The 22,952-nt window shown below is 41.4% G+C and overlaps 1 protein-coding gene across 1 annotated transcript; it reads left to right on the top strand.

Annotated features, from left to right (window-relative positions):
- The first annotated feature begins 1,366 nt into the window (after window positions 1–1,366).
- On the top strand, window positions 1,367–6,034 carry LOC147984013 (uncharacterized). Its single transcript, XM_087543273.1, has one exon. It carries the CDS (start codon window positions 2,225–2,227, stop codon window positions 3,674–3,676), a length of 1,452 nt encoding a protein of 483 aa, XP_087399399.1. The 5' UTR covers window positions 1,367–2,224; the 3' UTR covers window positions 3,677–6,034.
- Window positions 6,035–22,952: the final 16,918 nt, after the last annotated feature.

The raw sequence follows: 22,952 nt of genomic DNA, 5'->3' as shown, positions 1-22,952 counted from the left end.
TCATAAAGTTTTCTAGGGATAGAAACTTTCAACTCAAGTTTTTCTTCATAAGATTGCATCAAGGCATCAACGATATGTTCGGTAAAGGCTTTACTTTGACTATAAGCATTAGGAGAATTTAGCACGGATTGCAACAAGGAAATACAATCAATTAAAGAGCAACTTTCATAATTAAATTCCTTGAAATCCAATATAGTGGGTTTAGCAACATCTAGGGTTTTATTTCTTCCAGTCCCACTTTTATCAATTTCATCATCAAGATCTAAATACTCTGAATTTTTGGAACGCCTTCTAGGTAAAGGAAGATCGTATTCAGTTTCATCAAGATTCATATTTGATCAACACATTTCACATACATCTTTTGGCAATCAAATATGTGGTTTATTGAGTTTTATTCATTCATTTCTTGCTATGAATTGTTGAATTTGTGAATGATAATCATATAAAGAATCATTTACTAGTCATTTGTTTCTTTTGCAGAAAAGTGCGCAAAGGCACTATAAACTTCAAGATCTGGACTATTGGTTAAGAGAACCAGTCAAGTGAAAAGAAAGAAGAAAGACAGAGGGACTTGTGTGTGAAGAAATGATGCTCCAGGGGACAAGTTAAAGAAGAAAGGGACCTTCTTGTGAAGAAAGAAGAAAAGGAGAACGGCCAAAATTGCAAACTGGCAGATCAGAGGAGGGGTCAAAATCCCTAGCGGCTGCGGATCCCCATCGGGCCTGGCATATCTCCATCTCTCTCCCCTGATCCCCTTCTTCTCCACCCTCCGGTCGCCGTCGCGGCCAGGCCGTCGTGGCGGCGCGCCATCCATCCAGTCACCACTTCAATATCCACTCCATCTCCACCACCCGCCGCGCCACCGCGTCATCACCAGCATCCACCAGCACCGATACATCTCCACGCCGCCGCCAGCACCACACAACCATCCATCCACTCGATTTGCACCATCCACCATGCCATCACCAGCGCCATCTTCGCCACCATCCACCTGCACCACCATCGGCGCCCAATCCACCACCGCGCCTCCATCAACGCCGCCACCAGAGCCGCCTCGCCACCCATCTCCCTGCTGCTCCTCCACCTTTCTTCTTCTCCTAACCCTATTGCTGCTCCTCCACCTTTCTTCTTCTCCTAACCCTACTGTTGCTCTTCTTCTTCCCCTTGCTGTTGTTTCCTTTCTTCTTCCTCACCTCCATGCTACTGCTGCTCCTACAGCCCTTCTTCTCCCATGGCGTACTCTGAACCCCATACTGTTGCTGCTTTCCTCAGCGCCTCTACACTGCTGCTACTCCTTTCCCCTGCTGCCTCTTCTTCCCAAACCTTGCTGCCGCTCCTTCTCTAAACTTACTGGTACTATTTCTCTGAACCTACTGCTGCTGCTCCTCCGCTCAACTCCCCCAACTTGCTGCTGTTGTTTCTCTCTCTCTCTAATTTCTGTAATCTTGAGTAGTATAATGTTCAGTATTTTGTAATGTTTAGAATTGAGATTTGTATGGCATGTGTTGTTCATATTTTCTAGTAGTACTATTCAATATATGTGCTCTGTTTATCAACTAGTGATTTGTAAGAACCTAGCTTACTTGTCTATTTTTGTGCTGTTTGTGCTCTCTGTCAAGTGAGTAGTTTGAACATCTTTAATTCTTAGTCCCTGTGTTAGCTATGTACTTGTGAATATATATATATGCTTGTGATGTGAAGTACTTCTGTTCTTGTCCCTTGATCTTAATTCTCCTCTTTCATACTAGTTGCTGAACATATATGTGTTGCTGGTTTGTAGTTTTCCTTGTTTCTCATGTTAGCATGTGCTAGTATTTTAGTTCCCAAAGTAAAACAAATAAAAACACCAAAAATATAGTGAGTACATTTTATTTGTCAAGGATTTTCTGGTACAAACTTGCTTTACTTTTGTTTGTCTTGCGATATCAAAAACCTTTCCGTGTGATCTAGCTTTAGCCGAGCACGACTGTCGTCGCCTAGTCCCTGTGGGGAACACGACACTCGCAGTTTTGGGCGTAAAAACCCCACTGTACTTACAATCGATCATTTTGGCGCCGTTGCCAGGGACTAGCGTCGAGCGATTGTGTTAGGCTATAGACTAGGTTTTTCTTGTTTTTCCCTTTGTGCTATATATATGTGATATATCTCTAACCCCTAACCCTTGTTCAAGTTATTTTCTCTTTCTTTGCTTGGTCATTCTGCAGGTTATTGCATCTTCTCAGATATGGCTTACTATTCAGATCATCATGCTTTTGCGAGCAACACTACAAACAGCACGGAAAGTATTCAAGACTTGATAAGTAAGATTTCCCATCGATTAGATGATTTAGCTCGGCAGCGAGAAATAGTTTTTGAGGATAGGCCTAGCTCTTATGATCCTTATTCTAGAGGCTATCCTTATGTTGCTCCTACTTGCCATATTTCTGGATTTCAGGGCCATTCACCCGCTGAATGTCAGCGTGGTTACTCTCACCCTCCCGATTGTTATGGCATGAGCTTCGCCCCACAGCCTAGCTCATACCAAAACAATTACTCATATGGGTGGCCTGAAAACCAGAATATGTCATATAGGAGCAACAACCTTGAGATCTCACTGTTTGCTTCTAGTAATCATATGCAGGGATTTAGGTATGAAGAGGAGAGCAACAACTATGCACCACAACAATGCTATTCACCTCCTACTCATATACCTCAACACCTGGAGATGTTGCCAATGGAGTTAAATGGTCCTCCATTTGGTCAACCAACACCTTCGACACAAGTGCCCACACAAGATGATTTTGATGATATAGACAATCTCACATTGCTTAGTCTCGAGTTCACTTGGAGTGCTGAAGATGATCCAATTAGGCCGGTGATACTAGAGGAAATGAAGAAGATCAAGAGTGGAAAAGAGCTAGTGGAAGAAGTAAGGAAAATTGAGAAGAATATCAATGCTGGTAGCACTATTTCTTCACAGCTAGAGCTGAGTATTCCTGGAATATCCCTTGATACATGTGAGGTTCCAACACCTTCACATTCAGCTGAGCAAGATAGCGAGAGTCCAGAGGAAGAGATACTTCATATCCAAGAAGAAATACTCGAAGCCAAGGAACAAGATGATCAAGACCTGCAATTCCAAAGTGATCAAGTTGAAGATTCATCATCTACTACTCCTGAAGAAGTACAAGAAGCTGTTGTAGATGAAGATGAAGAACTTGAGATTCATTGGCCTATTGTCATACATGAGCGTGAGGTGTCAGGTTTACCCAATCCTCTTGATGACATGCTCCCTTATGGTTTCTTTGCTTCTATTTTGCATTGCATGATACCATCAATTAAGCTAGACTTGAAAAAATGTTTGCTTGAACATGATCATACATACTCTGTTATTGGCATTTCTCTCATTTATGATGATGACACTTATTTTCCCCATGCTAGTCTGGAGCTTAATGATTCATATCATCCTCATGCTAGCACTGAGCTTACTGATTTCTACCATCCTAAACATGTGCTTTATAGCTATGCTTATGTAATTGGATACTCGATTGATGACATGGAGGGTATTATCCCTACCGCTTGCATTGTATCTTTTGTGGAGTGTTCTTTCAGCTTTTTGCTACTGCACCGTTTACTACATGCTGACCAGGTTCGAGGTGACATCCCTTGGGACCCCGGTGGATTCAAGGCATGGTGACGAGGAGAAGCAAGGAGCACACAAGAAGAAGAGTGAAGCTGGAGCATGCATGAGGAAGCAAAAGGAGAGGAGTCGCAATGCACGAGGATGTGAGAGTGATCGAGCGAGACCTACATCATATAAGCCCGGTAAGCTGTTTCATGACCCCAATCTAAATACCATCATACATTATACATGCTGTAATCAACTGCTATTTGGGTCGCTTGAGCAATTTCTTAAATATCGTCCCACTGAATTTTACCTTCGACATAGGGTGATTGATGTGAATATGTGAACTGAGTGTTGAATGCCTTGTAAACTAGTGATCTATACAATGCTTGCTTTGCTGAAAGTAGTGGAAGCTATTAGTTTTGAGTGCTCAAATCCCTAGTACACTAGAAAACTTAATCATTTTCTACATTTACTATGATACACCTAGATCACCATGTTTAGATGCTGAATTTGTGCTAAGTGTGTTCCCATTGAGAGCAATCACCTAACCACTATGGATTAGCATGCTTTGTTCCCTGGATTGGTAGCATGTGAACCAGACATGGAGAAGTGATGATTCCTGTTTTTGTGCTTATGCGTTGTCCATTTAAGATAGGTAATAATGAATAAATAAGTCTGGTCTACCTACAGTAGCATGTCATGTTCCCTAGATCGGTGGCATGTGAAATCTGTTAGCTTGGACAGTAATAAATAAATAAAAATGTAATTGTCGAACCAGGTGTATACCATGTTCTCTGGATCGGTGGTATGTTCCTTTGGGGAGACAAACAAAAAACTAACTAATAATTGGTCGAGCCAGGTGTATACCATGTTCTCGGGATCGGTGGTATGTTCCTTTGGTAAGACTGATAAAATATTATCATTACTTTCTTCAAATTCAATAAGTGGTTCAACCACAAATTTATATTTCTGCAAATAAGAGATTTAATTCCAGTTCTTTTTGTTCTCGGGATCATGCTCTCTTTAGGAACCATTTGGCGCAGTCATCATTTAAACCTGTTGATCCTATTTTATCATTGTAAAAGTTTAAAATGGTCATGCTTACTAGTATCCTACTGCTTTGTAGCACTCTTAACCATCAATTTTCACTAGCTAAGTCCAAAGCATGCATTGTTTGGAGATCTATTTTACCAGGACATCCTTTACTCAGCTCACTGTTCATATTCTTGCTCTTGTCATCTACCTTTGCTTGAGGACAAGCAAAGATTTAAGTGTGGGGGAACTTGATCAACACATTTCACATACATCTTCTGGCAATCAAATATGTGGTTTATTGAGTTTTATTCATTCATTTCTTGCTATGAATTGTTGAATTTGTGAATGATAATCATATAAAGAATCATTTACTAGTCATTTGTTTCTTTTGCAGAAAAGTGTGCAAAGGCTCTATAAACTTCAAGATCCGGACTAGTGGTTAAGAGAACCAGTCAAGTGAAAAGAAAGAAGAAAGACAGAGGGACTTGTGTGTGAAGAAATGATGCTCCAGGGGACAAGTTAGAGAAGAAAGGGACCTTCTTGTGAAGAAAGAAGAAAAGGAGAAGGGCCAAAATTGCAAAGTGGCAGATCAGAGGAGGGGTCAAAATCCCTAGCGGCTACGATCCCCATCGGGCCTGGCATATCTCCATCTCTCTCCCCCAATCCCCTTCTTCTCCACCCTCCGGCCACCGTCGCGGCCAGGCCGTCGTGGCGGCGCGCCACCCATCCAGTCACCACTCCAATATCCACTCCATCTCCACCACCCGCCACGCCACCGCGTCATCACCAGCATCCACCAGCACCGATCCATCTCCACGCCGCCGCCAGCGCCACACAGCCATCCATCCACTCGATTTGCACCATCCACCACGCCATCACCAGCGCCATCTTCGCCACCATCCACCTGCACCACCATCGGCGCCCAATCCACCACCACGCCTCCATCAACGCCGCCACCAGAGCCACCTCGCCACCCATCTCCCTGCTGCTCCTCCACCTTTCTTCTTCTCCTAACCCTACTGCTGCCCTTCTTCTTCCCCTTGCTGTTGTTTCCTTTCTTCTTCCTCACCTCCACGCTACTGTTGCTCCTACAACCCTTCTTCTCCCATGGCGTACTCTGAACCCCATACTGCTGCTGCTTTCCTCAGCGCCTCTACACTGCTGCTACTCCTTTCCCCTGCTGCCTCTTCTTCCCAAACCTTGCTGCCGCTCCTTCTCTGAACCTATTGCTACTCTTTCTCTGAACCTACTGCTGCTGCTCCTCCGCTCAACTCCCCCAACTTGCTGCTGCTGTTTCTCTCTCTCTCTAATTTCTGTAATCTTGAGTAGTATAATGTTCAGTATTTTGTAATGTTTAGAATTGAGATTTGTATGGCATGTGTTGTTCATATTTGTCTAGTAGTACTGTTCAATATATGTGCTCTGTTTATCAACTAGTGATTTGTAAGAACCTAGCTTACTTGTCTATTTTTGTGTTGTTTGTGCTCTCTGTCAAGTGAGTAGTTTGAACACCTTTAATTCTTAGTCCCTGTGTTAGCTATGTACTTGTGAATATATATATGCTTGTGATGTGAAGTACTTCTGTTCTTGTCCCTTGATCTTAATTCTTCTCTTTCATACTAGTTGCTGAACATATATGTGTTGCTGGTTTGTAGTTTTCCTTGTTTCTCATGTTAGCATGTGCTAGTATTTTAGTTCCCAAAGTAAAACAAATAAAAACACCAAAAATATAGTGAGTACATTTTATTTGTCAAGGATTTTCTGGTACAAACTTGCTTTACTTTCGTTTATCTTGCGATATCAAAAACCTTTCCGTCTGATCTAGCTTTAGCCGAGCACGACTGTCGTCGCCTAGTCCCTGTGTGGAACACGACACTCGCAGTTTTGGGCGTAAAAACCCCACTGTACTTACAATTGATCAATATTGCAAAACAAAGATTTAATAGGGGACACATCAATAACTTTTAGATCTTCATCTTGATTTTCATAGGAATTGGAAGAACACGCTTTGATAAAGGCATCTTTTGTAGCAGGCATTCTAGCGGTTCTTTCCTTGCACTCATCAATGGAAATTCTCATGTCTTTGAGAGACTCATTGATATCATGCTTAGGGGGAATAGATCTAAGCTTTAAAGAATCAACATCAAGAGAAATTCTATCAACGTTCCTAGCCAATTCATCAACTTTAAGCAATTTCTCTTCAAGCAAAGCATTAAAATTCTTTTGTGAATTCATAAACTCTTTAACACTATTCTATAATTCAGAGGGCATCTTATTAAAATTTCCATAAGATTTGTTGTAGGAATTTCCATAATTATTAGAAGGATTACTAGGATAAGGCCTAGGATTAAAATTCCCTCTATACGCGTTGTTACCAAATTATTCCTACCAACAAAATTCACATCCATAGATTCATTATTATTCTCAATCAAAGTAGACAAAGGCATATCATTAGGATCAGAAGAAACACTCCTAGTAGCAAATAATTTCATAAGTTCATCCATCTTTCCACTCAAAACATTGATTTCTTCTATCACAAGAACTTTTTTATTAGTGGATCTTTCAGTGTGCCATTGAGAATAATTAACCATAATATTATCTAGGAGTTTAGAAGCATCTCCTAAAGTGATTTCCATAAAAGTGCCTCCCGCGGCCGAATCTAAAAAATTTCTAGAACCAAAATTCAATCCGGCATAAAAAATTTGTATAATCATCCACAAATTCAAACCATGAGTAGGGCAATTACGTATCATTAATTTCATTCTCCCCCAAGCTTGTGCAACATGTTCATGATCAAGTTGCTTAAAATTCATAATGTCGTTTCTAAGAGAGATGATCTTAGCGGGAGGAAAATACTTAGAGATAAAAGCATCTTTGCACTTGTTCCAAGAATCAATACTATTTTTAGGCAAAGATGAAAACCAAGCTTTAGCACGATCTCTAAGCGAAAAAGGAAATAGCTTCAATTTAATAATATCATTATCGGCATCTTTCTTCTTTTTCATATCACATAAATCAACGAAGCTATTCAAATGAGTAGCGCCATCTTCACTAGGAAGGCCGGCGAATTGATCTTTCATAACAAGATTCAACAAAGCAGTATTGATTTCACAAGATTCAGTATTGGTAAGAGGAGAAATCGGAGTGCTAAGGAAATCATTATTGTTGGTATTGGTGAAGTCACACAATTTGGTATTGTCTTGAGCCATCGCGACAAACAAGCAATCCAACACACGAGCAAACAAAAGGCAAGCGAGAAAAAGGCAAACGGAAAAGAGAGGGCGAATAAAACGGCAAGGGTGAAGTGGGGGAGAGGAAAATGAGAGGCAGATGGCAAATAATGTAGTGCACGAGATAGGGATTGTGATGGGTACTTGGTATGTTGACTTTTGCGCAGACTCCCCGCCAACGGCGCAGAAATTCTTCTTGCTACCTATTGAGCACTGCGTTGGATTTCCTCGAAGAGGAGAGGATGATGCAGTAGAGTAGCGTAAGTATTTCCCTCAGTTTTTTAGAACCAAGGTATCAATCCAGTAGGAGGCTACGCGCGAGTCCCTCGTACCTACACAAAACAATAGCTCAACGCAACCAATGCGATTAGGGGTTGTCAATCCCTTCACGGTCACTTACGGGAGTGAGATCTGATAGAGATGATAGATAATATTTTTGGTATTTTTGGTATAGAGATGCAAAGTGAAAAGTAAAAGGCAAAGTAAAAAAAGCAAAGCAATAATAAAGTGATGGAGATTGATATGATGAGAATAGACCCGGGGGCCATAGGTTTCACTAGTGGCTTCTCTCAAGAGCATAAGTATTCTACGGTGGGTGAACAAATTATTGTTGAGCAATTGACAGAATTGAGCATAGTTATGAGAATATCTAGGTATGATCATGTATATAGGCATTACGTCCGAGACAAGTAGACCGACTCCTGCCTGCATCTACTACTATTACTCCACTGATCGACCGCTATCCAGCATGCATCTAGAGTATTAAGTTAAAAACGGAGTAACGCCTTAAGCAAGATGACATTATGTAGAGGGATAGTTTCATGCAATATGAAAAAACCCCATCTTGTTATCCTCGATGGCAACAATACATTACGTGCCTTGCTGCCCCTTCTGTCACTGGGAAAGGACACCGCAAGATTCAACCCAAAGCTAAGCACTTCTTCCATTGGAAGAAAAACCAATCTAGTAGGCCAAACCAAACTGATAATTCGAAGAGACTTGCAAAGATAACCAATCATACATAAAAGAATTCAGAGAAGATTCAAATATTATTCATAGATAGACTTGATCATAAACCCACAATTCATCGGTCTCAACAAACACACCGCAAAAAGAAGATTACATCGAATAGATATCCACGAGAGAGGGGGAGAACATTGTATTGAGATCCAAAAGGAGAGAAGAAGCCATCTAGCTACTAACTATGGACCCGAAGGTCTGAGGTAAACTACTCACACTTCATCGGAGAGGCTAGGATGATGTAGAAGCCCTCCATGATGATGGCCCTCTCCGGCGGAGCTCCGAAACAGGCCCCAAGATTGGATCTCGTGGATACAGAAAGTTGCGGCGGTGGAATTAGGTTTTTGGCTCCGTATCTGATCGTTTGGGGATACGTAGGTATATATAGGAGGAAGGAGTACGTTAGTGGAGCTTCGAGGGGCCCATGAGGCAGGGGGCGCGCCCTAGGGGGGCGCCCTCCACCCTCGTGACTGCCTCGTGGCTTTCTTGACGGAGGGTCCAAGTCTCCTGGGTCTTATCTGATGAGAAAATCACGTTCCCGAAGGTTTCATTCCGTTTGGACTCCGTTTGATATTCTGTTTCTTCGAAACACTGAAATAGGCAAAAAAACAGCAATTCTGGGTTGGGCCTCCGGTTTATAGGTTAGTCCCAAAAATAATATAAAAGTGCAAAATAAAGCCCAATATAGTCCAAAACAGTAGATAATATAGCATGGAGCAATCAAAAATTATAGATACGTTGGAGACGTATCAACGCTTAATGTTTCGATGACAGTTATATTATGAGTTTATATGTTTCGATGTACCGAAGGTTGTTCGGGGTCCCGGATGTGATCACGGACATGACGAGGAGTCTCGAAATGGTCGAGACATGAAGATTGATATATTGGAAGCCTATGTTTGGATATCGGAAGTGTTCCGGGTGAAATCGGGATTTTACCGAAGTACCGAGGGATTACCGGAACCCCCCGGGGGCTTAATGGCCCATAGTGGGCCTTAGTGGAGAAGAGGAGAGGCGGCCAGGATAGGGCCGCGAGCCCTCCCCCCTAGTCCAAATAGGACAAGGAGAGGGGGCGGCGCCCCCCTTTCCTTCCACTCTCCCTCCTCTTTCCCCCTCCACTCCTAGTCCAACAAGGAAAAGGGAGGGAGTCCTACTCCCGATAGGAGTAGGACTCCTCCTGGAGCACCCCTCCTGGCCGGCCGCACCTCCCCCCTTGCTCCTTTATATACGGGGGCAGGGGGCACCCTAGAAACACAACAATTGATCGTTTGATCTTTTAGCCATGTGCGGTGCCCCCCTCCACCATAGTCCACCTCGATAATACTATAGTGGTGCTTAGGCGAAGCCCTGCGTCGGTAGAACATCATCATCGTCACCACACCGTCGTGCTGACGAAACTCTCCCTCAACACTTGACTGGATCGGAGTTCGAGGGACGTCATCGGGCTGAACGTGTGCTGAACTCGGAGGTGTCGTGCGTTCGGTACTTGATCGGTCAGATCGTGAAGACGTACGACTACATCAACCGCGTTGTGCTAAAGCTTCCGCTTTTGGTCTACGAGGATACGTGGACACCACTCTCCCCTCTCGTTGCTATGCATCACCATGATCTTGCGTGTGCGTAGGATTTTTTTTTGAAATTACTATGTTCTCCAACAGTGGTATCAGAGCCAGGTTTTAGGCATATATGTTATATGCACGAGTAGAACACAAGTGAGTTGTGGGCGATATAAGTCATACTGCTTACCAGCATGTCATACTTTGGTTCAGCGGTATTGTTGGATGAAGCGGCCGGACCGACATTACGCGTACGCTTACGTGAGACTGGTTTTACCGCCGTGCTATGCACACAGGTGACTAGCGGGTGTCAGTTTCTCCAACTTTAGTTGAACCAAGTGTGGCTACGCCCGGTCCTTGCGAAGGTTAAAACAGCACCAACTTGACAAACGATCGTTGTGGTTTTGATGCGTAGGTTAGAAAGATTCTTGCTCAGCCCGTAGCAGCCACGTAAAACTTTCAAAAACAAAGTAGAGGACGTCTAAATTGTTTTTGCAGGGCATGTTGTGATGTGATATGGTCAAGACATGATGCTATATTTTATTGTATGAGATGATCATGTTTTGTAACCGAGTTATCGGCAACTGGCAGGAGCCATATGGTTGTTGCTTTATTGTATGCAATGCAAACGCCCTGTAATGCTTTACTTTATCACTAAGCGGTAGCGATAGTCATAGAAGCATAAGTTGGCGAGACGACAACGATGCTACGATGGAGATCAAGGTGTCGCACCGGTGACGATGGTGATCATGACGGTGCTTTGGAGATGGAGATCACAAGCACAAGATGATGATGGCCATATCATATCACTTATATTGATTGCATGTGATGTTTATCTTTTATGCATCTTATCTTGCTTTGATTGACGGTAGCATTATAAGATGATCTCTCACTAAATTATCAAGGTATAAGTGTTCACCCTGAGTATGCACCGTTGCGAAAGTTCTTCGTGCTGAGACACCACGTGATGATCGGGTGTGATAGGCTCTAAGTTCAAATACAACGGGTGCAAAACAGTTGCACACGTGGAATACTCAGGTTAAACTTGACGAGCCTAGCATATAACAGATATGGCCTCAGAACACTGAGACCGGAAGGTCGAGTGTGAATCATATAGTAGATATGATCACATAGTGATGTTCACCATTGAAACTACTCCATCTCACGTGATGATCGGACATGGTTTAGTTGATATGGATCACGTGATCACTTAGAAGATTAGAGGGATGTCTATCTAAGTGGGAGTTCTTAAGTAATATGATTAATTGAACTTTAATTTATCATGAACTTAGTCCTGGTAGTATTAGCATGTCTATGTTGTAAATCAATAGCTCGGGTTTAACTCCCCTATTTTATTTTGATATGTTCCTAGAGAAAACTGAGTTGAAAGATGTTAGTAGCAATGATGCGGATTGGATCCGTGATCTGAGGATTATCCTCATTGCTGCACAGAAGAATTATGTCCTTGATGCACCGCTAGGTAACAGACCTATTGCAGGAGCAGATGCAGAGGTTATGAACGTTTAGCTAGCTCAATATGATGACTACTTGATAGTTTAGTGCACCATGCTTAACGGCTTAGAATTGGGACTTCAGAGACGTTTTGAATGTCATGGACCATATGAGATGTTCCAGGAATTGAAGTTAATATTTCAAGCAAATACCCGAGTTGAGAGATATGATGTCTCCAACAAGTTCTATAGCTAAAAGATGGAGGAGAATAGCTCAAGCAGTGAGCATGTGCTCAGATTGTCTTGGTACTACAATCACTTGAATCAAGTGGGAGTTATTCTTCCAGATAAAATAGTGATTGACAAAATTCTCTAGTCACCATCACCAAGTTAGTAGAACTTCGTGATGAACTATAATATGCAAGGGATGAAGAAAACAATTCCCAAGCTCTTCGCGATGCTAAAATCGGCGAAGGTAGAAATCAAGAAAAACATCAAGTGTTGATGGTTGACAAGACCACTAGTTTCAAGAAAAGGGCAAAGGGAAGAAGGGGAACTTCAAGAAGAACGGCAAGCGAGTTGCTTCTCAAGTGAAGAAGCCCAAGTCTGGACCTAAGCCTGAGACTGAGTGCTTCTACTACAAAGGAACTGGTCACTGGAAGCGGAACTACCCTAAGTATTTGGCGGATAAGAAGGATGGCAAAGTGAACAAAAGTATATTTGATATACATGTTATTGATGTGTACTTTACTAGTGTTTATAGCAACCCCTCGGTACCTGATACTGGTTCAGTTGCTAAGAGTAGTAACTGGAAACGGGAGTTGCAGAATGAACAGAAACTAGTTAAGGGTGAGGTGACGATGTGTGTTGGAGGTAGTTCCAAGATTGATATGATCATCATCGCACACTCCCTATACTTTAGGGATTAGTGTTGAACCTAAATAAGTGTTATTTGTTGTTTGCGTTGAGCATGAATATGATTTGATCATGTTTATTGCAATACGGTTATTCATATAAGTTAGAGAATAATTGTTGTTCTATTTACATGAATAAAACCTTCTATGGTCATACACCCAATGAAAATGGTTTGTTGGATCTCGATCGTAGTAATACACATATTCATAATATTGAAGCCAAAATATGCAAAGTTAATAATGATAGTGCAACTTATTTGTGCACTGCCGTTTAGGTCATATTGGTGTAAATCGCATGAAGAAACTCCATGCTGATGGGCTTTTGGAATCACTTGATTATGAATCACTTGATGCTTGCGAACCATGCCTCATGGGCAAGATGACTAAGACTCCATTATCCGGAACAATGGAGCACGCAACTGACTTATTGGAAATAATACATACTGATGTATGCAGTCCGATGAGTGTTGAGGCTCGCGGCGGGTATCGTTATTTTCTGACCTTCACAGATGATTTGAGCAGATATGGGTATATCTACTTAATAAAAAATAAGTTTGAAACATTTGAAAAGTTCAAAGAATTTCCCAGTGAAGTTGAAAATCATCGTGACAAGAAAATAAAGTTTCTACGATCTGATCGCAGAGACAAATAATTGAGTTACGAGTTTGGTTTTCAATTAAAACAATGTGGAATAGTTTCAAAAATTCGTGCCACCTGGAACACCACAGCATAATGGTGTGTCCGAACATCATAACCGTACTTTATTGGATATAGTGCAATCTATGATGTTTCTTACCGATTTACCACTATAGTTTTGGGGTTATGCATTAGAGACACCTGCATTCACGTTAAATAGGGCTGTTGAGATGACGCCTTATGAACTATGGTTTGGCAAGAAACCAAAGTTGTCGTTTCTTAAAGTTTGGGGCTACGATGCTTATGTGAAAAAGCTTCATCCTGATAAGCTCAAACCCAAATCGGAGAAATGTGTCTTCATTGGATACCCAAAGGATACAGTTTGGTACACCTTCTATCACAGATCCGAAAGGCAAGACATTCTTTGCTAAGAATGGATCCTTTCTAGAGAAGGAGTTTCTCTCGAAAGTAGTGAGTGGGAGGAAAGTAGAACTTGATGAGGTAACTATACCTGCTCCCTTATTGGAAAGTAGTTCATCACAGAAATCTATTCGTGTGACTCCTACACCAATTAGTGAGAAAGCTAATGATGATGATCATGTAACTTCAGATCAATTTACTACCGAACCTCATAGGTCAACCGGAATGAAATCCGCACCAGAGTGGTATGGTAATCTTGTTCTGGAGGTCATGTTACTTGACCATGATGAACCTACGAACTATGAGGAAGCGATGATGAGCCCAGATTCTGCAAAATGGCTTGAGGAAATGAAATCTGAGATAGGATCCATGTATGAGAACAAAGTATGGACTTTGATTGACTTGCCCAATGATCGGCGAGCCATTGAGATTAAATGGATCTTCAGGAGGAAGACGGACACTGATAGTAGTGTTACTATCTACAAAGCTAGAATTGTCGCAAAAGGTTTTCGACAAGTTCAAGGTGTTGACTACGATGAGAGTTACTCACTTGTATCTATGCTTAAGTCTGTCCGAATCATGTTAGAAATTGCCGCATTTTATGAAATCTGGCAAATGGATAAACAAAACTGCATTCCTTAAATGGATTTATTAAAGAAGAGTTGTATATGATGCAACCAGAAGGTTTTGTCAATCCTAAAGGTGCTAACAAAATATGCAAGCTCCAGCGATCCATCTATGGACTGGTGCAACCATCTCAGAGTTGGAATATACGCTTTGATAAGTTGATCAAAGCATATAGTTTTATACAGACTTGCGGTGAAGCCTGTATTTACAAGAAAGTGAGTGGGAGCACTACAGCATTTCTGATAAGTATATGTGAATGACATATTGTTGATCGGAAATAATGTAGAATTATTCTACAAAACATAAAGGAGTATTTGAAAGGAGTTTTTCAAAGAAGGACCTCAGTGAAGCTGCTTACATATAGAGATAGATCAAGACGCTTGATAAGTTTTTTCAATGAGTACATACCTTGACAAGATTTTGAAGTAGTTCAAAATGAAACAATCAAAGAAAGAGTTTCTTGCCTGTGTTACAAGGTGTGAAATTGAGTAAGACTCAAAGCCCGACCACGGCAGAAGATAGAAAGAGAATGAAAGTCATTCCCTATGCCTCAGCCATAGGTTCTATAAAGTATGCCATGCTGTGTACCAGATCTATTCTATACCCTACCACTGAGTTTGGCAAGGGAGTACAATAGTGATCTAGGATTAGATCACTGTACAGCGGTCAAAATTATCCTTAGTGGAATAAGGATATGTTTCTTGATTATGGAAATGAAAAAAGGTTCGTCGTAAAGGGTTACATCGATGCAAGTTTTGACACTAATCTAGATGACTCTAAGTCTCGGTCTAGATACATATGGAAAGTGGGAGCAATTAGCTAGAGTAGCTCCGTGCAGAGCATTGTAGACATAGAAATTGGCAAAATACTTATGGATCGGAATGTGACAGACCCATTGACTAAAATTATCTCACAAGCAAAACATGATCACACCTTAGTACTCTTTGGGTGTTAATCACATAGCGATGTGAACTAGATTACTGACTCTAGTAAACCCTTTGGGTGTTGGTCACATGTCGATGTGAACTATGGGTGTTAACCACATAAAGATGTGAACTATTGATGTTAAATCACATGGTGATGTGAACTAGATTATTGACTCTAGTGCAAGTGGGAGACTGGAGGAAATATGCCCTAGAGGCAATAATAAAGTTATTATTTATTTCCTTATATCATGATAAATGTTTATTATTCATGCTAGAATTGTATTACCCGAAAACATAATACATGTGTGAATACATAGACAAACAGAGTGTCACTAGTATGCCTCTACTTGACTAGCTCGTTAACCGAAGATGGTTATGTTTCCTAACCATAGACATGAGTTGACATTTGATTAACGGGATCACATCATTAGGAGAATGATGTGATTGACTTGACCCATTCCGTTAGCTTAGCACTTGATCATTTAGTATGTTGCTATTGCTTTCTTCATGACTTATACATGTTCCTATGACTATGAGATTATGCAACTCCCGTTTACTGGAGGAACACTTTGTGTGCTACCAAACGTCACAACGTAACTGGGTGATTATAAAGGTGCTCTACAGGTGTCTCCGAAGGTACTTGTTGGGTTGGCGTATTTAGAGATTAGGATTTGTCACTCCGATTGTCGGAGAGGTATCTCTAGGCCCTCTCGGTAATAAACATCACGTAAGCCTTGCAAGCATTGCAACTAATGAGTTAGTTGCGAGATGATATATTACGGAACGAGTAAAGAGACTTGCCGGTAATGAGATTGAACTAGGTATTGAGATACCGACGATCGATTCTCGGGCAAATAACATACCGATGACAAAGGGAACAACATATGTTGTTATGCGGTCTGACCGATAAAGATCTTCGTAGAATATGTGGGAACCAATATGAGCATCCAGGTTCCGCTATTGGTTATTGACCGGAGAGGTGTCTCGGTCATGTCTACATAGTTCTCGAACCCGTAGGGTCCGCACGCTTAACGTTTCGATGACAGTTATATTATGAGTTTATATGTTTTGATGTACCGAAGGTTGTTCGGAGTCCCGGATGTGATCATGGACATGACTAGTAGTCTCAAAATGGTCGAGACATGAATATTGATATATTGGAAGCCTATGTTTGGATATCGGAAGTGTTCTGGGTGAAATCGGGATTTTACCGGAGTACCGAGGGGTTACCGGAACCCCCGGGGGCTTAATGGGCCATAGTGGGCCTTAGTGGAGACGAGGAGAGGCGGCCAGGGCAGGGTTTCGCGCCCCCCCCCCTAGTCCGAATAGGACAAGGAGAGGGGGGCGGCGCCCCCCCCCCCCACGCTTTCCTTCCTCTCTCCATCCTCTTTCCCCCTCCACTCCTAGTCCAACAAGGAAAAGGGAGGGAGTCCTACTCCCGATAGGAGTAGGACTCCTCCTGGAGCACCCCTCCTGGCCGGCCGCACCTCCCCCCTTGCTCCTTTATATACGGGGGCAGGGGGCACCCTAGAAACACAACAATTGATCGTTTGATCTTTTAGCCATGTGCGGTGCCCCCCTCCACCATAGTCCACCTCGATAATACTATAGTGGTGCTTAGGCGAAGCCCTGCGTCGGTAGAACATCATCATCGTCACCACGCCGTCGTGCTGACGAAACTCTCCCTCAACACTCGGCTGGATCGGAGTTCGAGGGACGTCATCGGGCTGAACGTGTGCTGAACTCGGAGGTGCCACGCGTTCGGTACTTGATCGGTCGGATCGTGAAGGCGTATGACTACATCAACCGCGTTGTGCTAACGCTTCCGCTTTCGGTCTATGAGGGTACGTGGACAACACTGTCCCCTCTCGTTGCTATGCATCACCATGATCTTGCGTGTGCGTAGGAATTTTTTTGAAATTACTACGTTCCCCAACAGATCTATCTCTATAGATCTTGATGCCCGAGGTCTTTCATTGAAAAACTCTTATTCAAGTATCCTTTTATGCTATCCATAAATTCTATATCATTTCCAATCAACAATATGTCATCTAAATATAATATTAGAAATGCTACAGAGCTCCCACTCACTTTCTTGTAAATACAGGCTTCTCCAAAAGTCTGTATAAAACCGTATGCTTTGATCGCACTATCAAAACATTTATTCCAACTCCGAGACGCTTGCACCAGTCCATAGATGGATCGCTGGAGCTTACACACTTTGTTAGCACCCTTTGGATCGATAAAACCTTCAGGTTGCATCATATACAACTCTTCTTCCAGAAATCCATTCAGGAATGCAGTCTTTACATCCATTTGCCAAATTTCATAATCATAAAATGCGGCAATTGCTAACATGATTCGGATGGACATAAGAATCGCTACGGGTGAGAAGGTCTCATCGTAGTCAACTCCTTGAACTTGTCGAAAACCTTTCGCAACAAGTCGAGCTTTGTACACAGTAACATTACCGTCAGCGTCAGTCTTCTTCTTGAAGATCCATTTATTCTCGATGGCTTGCCGATCATCGGGCAAGTCAACCAAAGTCCACACTTTGTTCTCATACATGGATCCTATCTCAGATTTCATGGCCTCAAGCCATTTCGCGGAATCTGGGCTCATCATCGCTTCCTCATAGTTTGTAGGTTCCTCATGGTCAAGTAACATGACCTCCAGAATAGGATTACAGTACCATTCTGGTGCGGATCTTACTCTGGTTGACCTAGGAGGTTCGGTAGTAACTTGATCTGAAGTTATATGATCATCATCATTAGCTTCACCACTAATTGGTGTAGGAGTCACAGGAACAGATTTCTGTGATGAACTACTTTCCAATAAGGGAGCAGGTACAGTTACCTCATCAAGTTCTACTTTCCTCCCACTCACTTCTTTCGAGATAAACTCCTTCTCTAGAAAGGATCCATTCTTAGCAACGAATGTCTTGCCTTTGGATCTGTGATAGAAGGTGTACCCAACAGTCTCCTTTGGGTATCCTATGAAGACACATTTCTCCGATTTGAGTTCGAGATTATCAGGTTGAAGCTTTTTCACATAAGCATCGCAGCCCCAAACTTTAAGAAACGACAACTTTGGTTTCTTGCCAAACCACAATTCATAAGGCATCGTCTCAACGGATTTAGATGGTGCCCTATTTAACATGAATGCAGCCGTCTCTAAAGCATAACCCCAAAATGATAGCAGTAAATCAGTAAGATACATCATAGATCGCACCATATCTAGTAAAGTACGATTACGATGTTCGGACACACCATTACGTTGTGGTGTTCTAGGTGGCGTGAGTTGCGAGACTATTCTGCATTGTTTCAAATGAAGACCAAACTCGTAACTCAAATATTCACTGATACGTCCATTTTGCATCATGCTTTTATATCAATATTTATTGCATTATGAGTTGTTATTATGCATTATGTCATATTACTTATGGCTATTGTCTCTTATTTTACAAGGTTTACATAAGGAGGGAGAATGCCGGCAGCTGGAATTCTGGGTTGGAAAAGGAGAAAATATTAGAGACCTATTCTGCACAACTCCAAAAGTCCTGAAACTCCACAAAAGTCATTTTTGGAAAATATAAAAAATATCCAGCGGAAGAAGTTCACCAGAGGGGGCCCACCTGTCCACGAGGGTGGGGGGTGCGCCCTACCCCCCTAGGCGCGCCCCCCTACCTCGTGGGCCCCCTGTAGGCTCTCCGATGCCCATCTTCTACTACATGAGGTCTTTATATGAGGAAGAAATCATAAGCAACCTTTCGGGACGAGACTCCACCGCCACGAGGCGGAACCAATCTAGGGCTCCGGCAGAGCTGTTCTGCCGGGGACACTTCCCTCCAGGAGGGGGAAATCATCGCCATCGTCATCACCAACGCTCCTGTCATCGGGAGAGGGCAATATCCATCAACATGTTCACCAGCAACATCTTATCTCAAAACCCTAGTTCATCTCTTGTATCCAATTCTTGTCTCCAAGTCCAGGATTGGTGCTAGTAGGTTGCTAGTAGTGTTGATTACTCCTTGTAGTTGATGCTAGTTGGTTTATTTGGTGGAAGATCATATTTTCAGATACTTTATGGATATTATTACCCCTCTGATTATGAACATGAATATGCTTTGTGAGTAGTTACGTTTGTTCCTGAGGACACGGGAGAAGTCTTGCTATTAGTAGTCATGTGAATTTGGTATTCGTTCGATATTTTGATGAGATGTATGTTGTCTAGCCTCTAGTAGTGTTATGTGAATGTCGACTACATAAAACTTCACCATTATTTGGGCCTAGAGGAAGGCATTGGGAAGTAATAAGTAGATGATGGGTTGCTAGAGTGACAGAAGCTTAAACCCTAGTTTATGCGTTGCTTCGTAAGGGATCCATATGTTTCATGCTATGGTTAGATTTACCTTAATACTTTTGTTGTAGTTGAGGATGCTTGCAATAAAGGTTAATCATAAGTGGGATGCTTGTTCAAGTAAGAACAGCACCCAAGCACCGGTCTACCCACATATCAAATTATCAAAGTACCGAATGCGAATCATATGAACATGATGAAAACTAGCTTGACGATATTCCCATGTGTCCTCGGGAGCGCTTTTCCTTATATAAGAGTTCGTCCAGGCTTGTCCTTTGCTACAAAAAGGATTGGGCCACCTTGCTACACTTTATTTACTTTTGTCACTTGTTTCTCGTTACAAATTATCGAAAGGAACGTGATGAAAACTATTTGTTACCACTTATTTCAGTACTTGCAGAGAATACCTTGCTGAAAATCGCTTATCATTTCCTTCTGCTCCTCGTTGGGTTCGACACTCTTACTTATCGAAAGGACTACGATAGATCCTCTATACTTGTGGGTCATCAAGACTCTTTTCTGGCGCCATTACCGGGGAGTGAAGCGCCTTTGGTAGGTGGAATTTGGTAAGGAAAAATTTATATAGTGTGCTGACATTTACTGTCACTTGTTACTATGGAAAGTAATCCTCTGAGGGGCTTGTTCGGGGTATCTTCACCCCGACTAGTAGAGCAAAGAGTTGCTCCTCAACCTACTGAACCTACTGAAAATGAAAATATTCTTTTTGAAGTTCCTTCGGGTATGATGGAAAAACTGCTAGATAATTCTTTTACAAGATATGGAACAAAGCATCCTGATGAACATCTACTCTTTGTGGATGAAGTTTGTGGATTATTTAAGTTTGCAGGTATACCCAACGATGTTGTTAAGAAGAAGGTCTTCCCTTTATCTTTGAAGGGAGATGCATTGACATGGTACAGGCTATGTGATGATATGAGATCATGGAACTATAGAAGATTGAAATTGGAATTTCATCAAAAGTATTATTCTATGCATCTTGTTCATCATGATCGCAATTATATATATAATTTTTGGCCTCGCGAAGGAGAAAGCATCGCTCAAGCTTGGGGGAGGCTTAAATCAATGTTATATTCATGCCCCAATCATGAGCTCCCAAGAGAATCAATTATTCAAAATCTTTATGCTTGACTTTCTAAAAACAATCGCACCATGCTCGATACTTCTTGTGCTGGCTCTTTTATGATGAAGACTATTGAATTTAAATGGGATTTATTGGATAGAATTAAACGCAACTCTGAAGATTGGGATCTCAACGAAGGTAAGGAGTCAGGTATGACACCTAAGTTTGATTGTGTTAAATCTTTTATGGATACTGATATTTTCCGTAAATTTAGCACTAAATATGGACTTGACTCTGAGATAGTAGCTTCTTTCTGTGAATCTTTTGCTACTTATGTTGATCTCCCCAAGGAGAAGTGGTTTAAATATCATCCTCCCATAGAAGTAAAAGTAGTTACACCTATTAAATTTGAAGAAAAGATTGTCACTTATAATGATCCTATTGTTCCTACTTCTTATGTTGAGAAACCACCTTTCCCTGTTAGAATAAAGGATCATGCTAAAGCTTCAACTGTTGTTCATAAAAGTAATATTAGAACTTATACACCTCCTGAGCAAGTTAAAGTTGAACCTAATATTGCTATTGTTAAAGATCTCTTGTCTGATAATATTGATGGGCATGTTATTCAATTCTGCGGTGAAACCACTAGAATTGCCAAACCTTGTGCTAAAGATAAACATAGACCTGTGGTAGGCGTGCCTGTTATTTCTGTTAAAATAGGAGATCATTATTATCATGGCTTATGTGATATGGGTGCTAGTGCTAGTGTTATACCTATTACCTTATATGAAGAAATTAAGCATGAAATTGCACCTGCTGAGTTAGAAGATATTGATGTCACAATTAAACTTGCCAATAGAGATACTATATCACCAGTAAGAATTGTTAGAGATGTTGAAGTCTTGTGTGGAAAAACTAAATATCCTGCTGATTTCCTTTTCCTTGGTTCCCCACAAGATAGCTTTTGTCCCATTATATTTGGTAGACCCTTCTTGAATACTGTTAATGCTAAGATAGACTGCGAAAAGTATGTTGTTAATGTTGGCTTGGATGATATGATTCATGAGTTTAATTTCTCTAAATTTAGTAAACAACACCGTGAAGAAGAATTGCCTAGTAAGGATGAAATTATTGGTCTTGCTTCTATTGCCGTACCTCCTAGTGATCCTCTAGAACATTATTTTCTAGACCATGAAAACGATATGTTTATGAATGAAAGAAAGGAAATATATGAAATATTCTTTAAACATGAACCTATTCTGAAACACAATTTTCCTATTGAAATACTAGGGGATCCTCCCCCACCCAAGGGTGATCCCGTGTTTGAGCTTAAACCGCTGCCTGATAATCTTAAATATGCTTATCTTGATGAAAAGAAGATATATCCTGTTATTATTAGTGCTAACCTTTCAGAGCATGAAGAAGAAAGATTATTGAAAACTCTAAAGAAGCACCGTGCTGCTATTGGGTATACTCTTGATGATCTTAAGGGCATTAGTCCCACTCTATGTCAACATAAAATAAATTTGGAAGAAGATACCAAACCAGTTCGTGATCCTCAACGACGTCTGAATCCTAAAATGAAAGAAGTGGTCAGAAAAGAAATACTAAAGCTTCTAGAGGCAGGTATAATTTATCCCGTTGCTGATAGTCCGTGGGTAAGTCCTGTCCATTGTGTCCCTAAGAAGGGAGGTATTACTGTAGTTCCTAATGATAAAGATGAATTGATTCCGCAAAGAATTATTATAGGTTATAGGATGGTAATTGATTTCTGTAAATTAAATAAAGCTACTAAGAAATATCATTACCCCTTACCTTTTATCGATCAAATGCTAGAATGTTTATGCAAACATACACACTACTGCTTCCTAGATGGTTATTCCGGTTTCTCTCAAATACCGGTGTCAACTAAAGATCAATCAAAGACTACTTTTACATGCCCTTTTGGTACTTTTGCTTATAGATGTATGCCTTTTTGTTTATGTAATGCACCTGCTACCTTTCAAAGATGCATGATGGCTATATTCTCTGACTTATGTGAAAAGATTTGTGAGGTTTTCATGGACGATTTTTCCGTCTATGGATCCTCT

The sequence above is a fragment of the Triticum urartu genome, chromosome 2A, assembly GCF_056163025.1.
Source record: "Triticum urartu cultivar PI428250 chromosome 2A, HENAU_Tu73, whole genome shotgun sequence".
NCBI lineage: Eukaryota > Viridiplantae > Streptophyta > Magnoliopsida > Poales > Poaceae > Triticum > Triticum urartu.
This window is presented reverse-complemented; position numbering and strand designations above follow the sequence as displayed.

Excerpts from the sequence above, each read along its gene's own strand:
- LOC147984013 (XM_087543273.1), top strand. The coding sequence starts at position 2,225 with ATGGCTTACTATTCAGATCATCATGCTTTTGCGAGCAACACTACAAAC.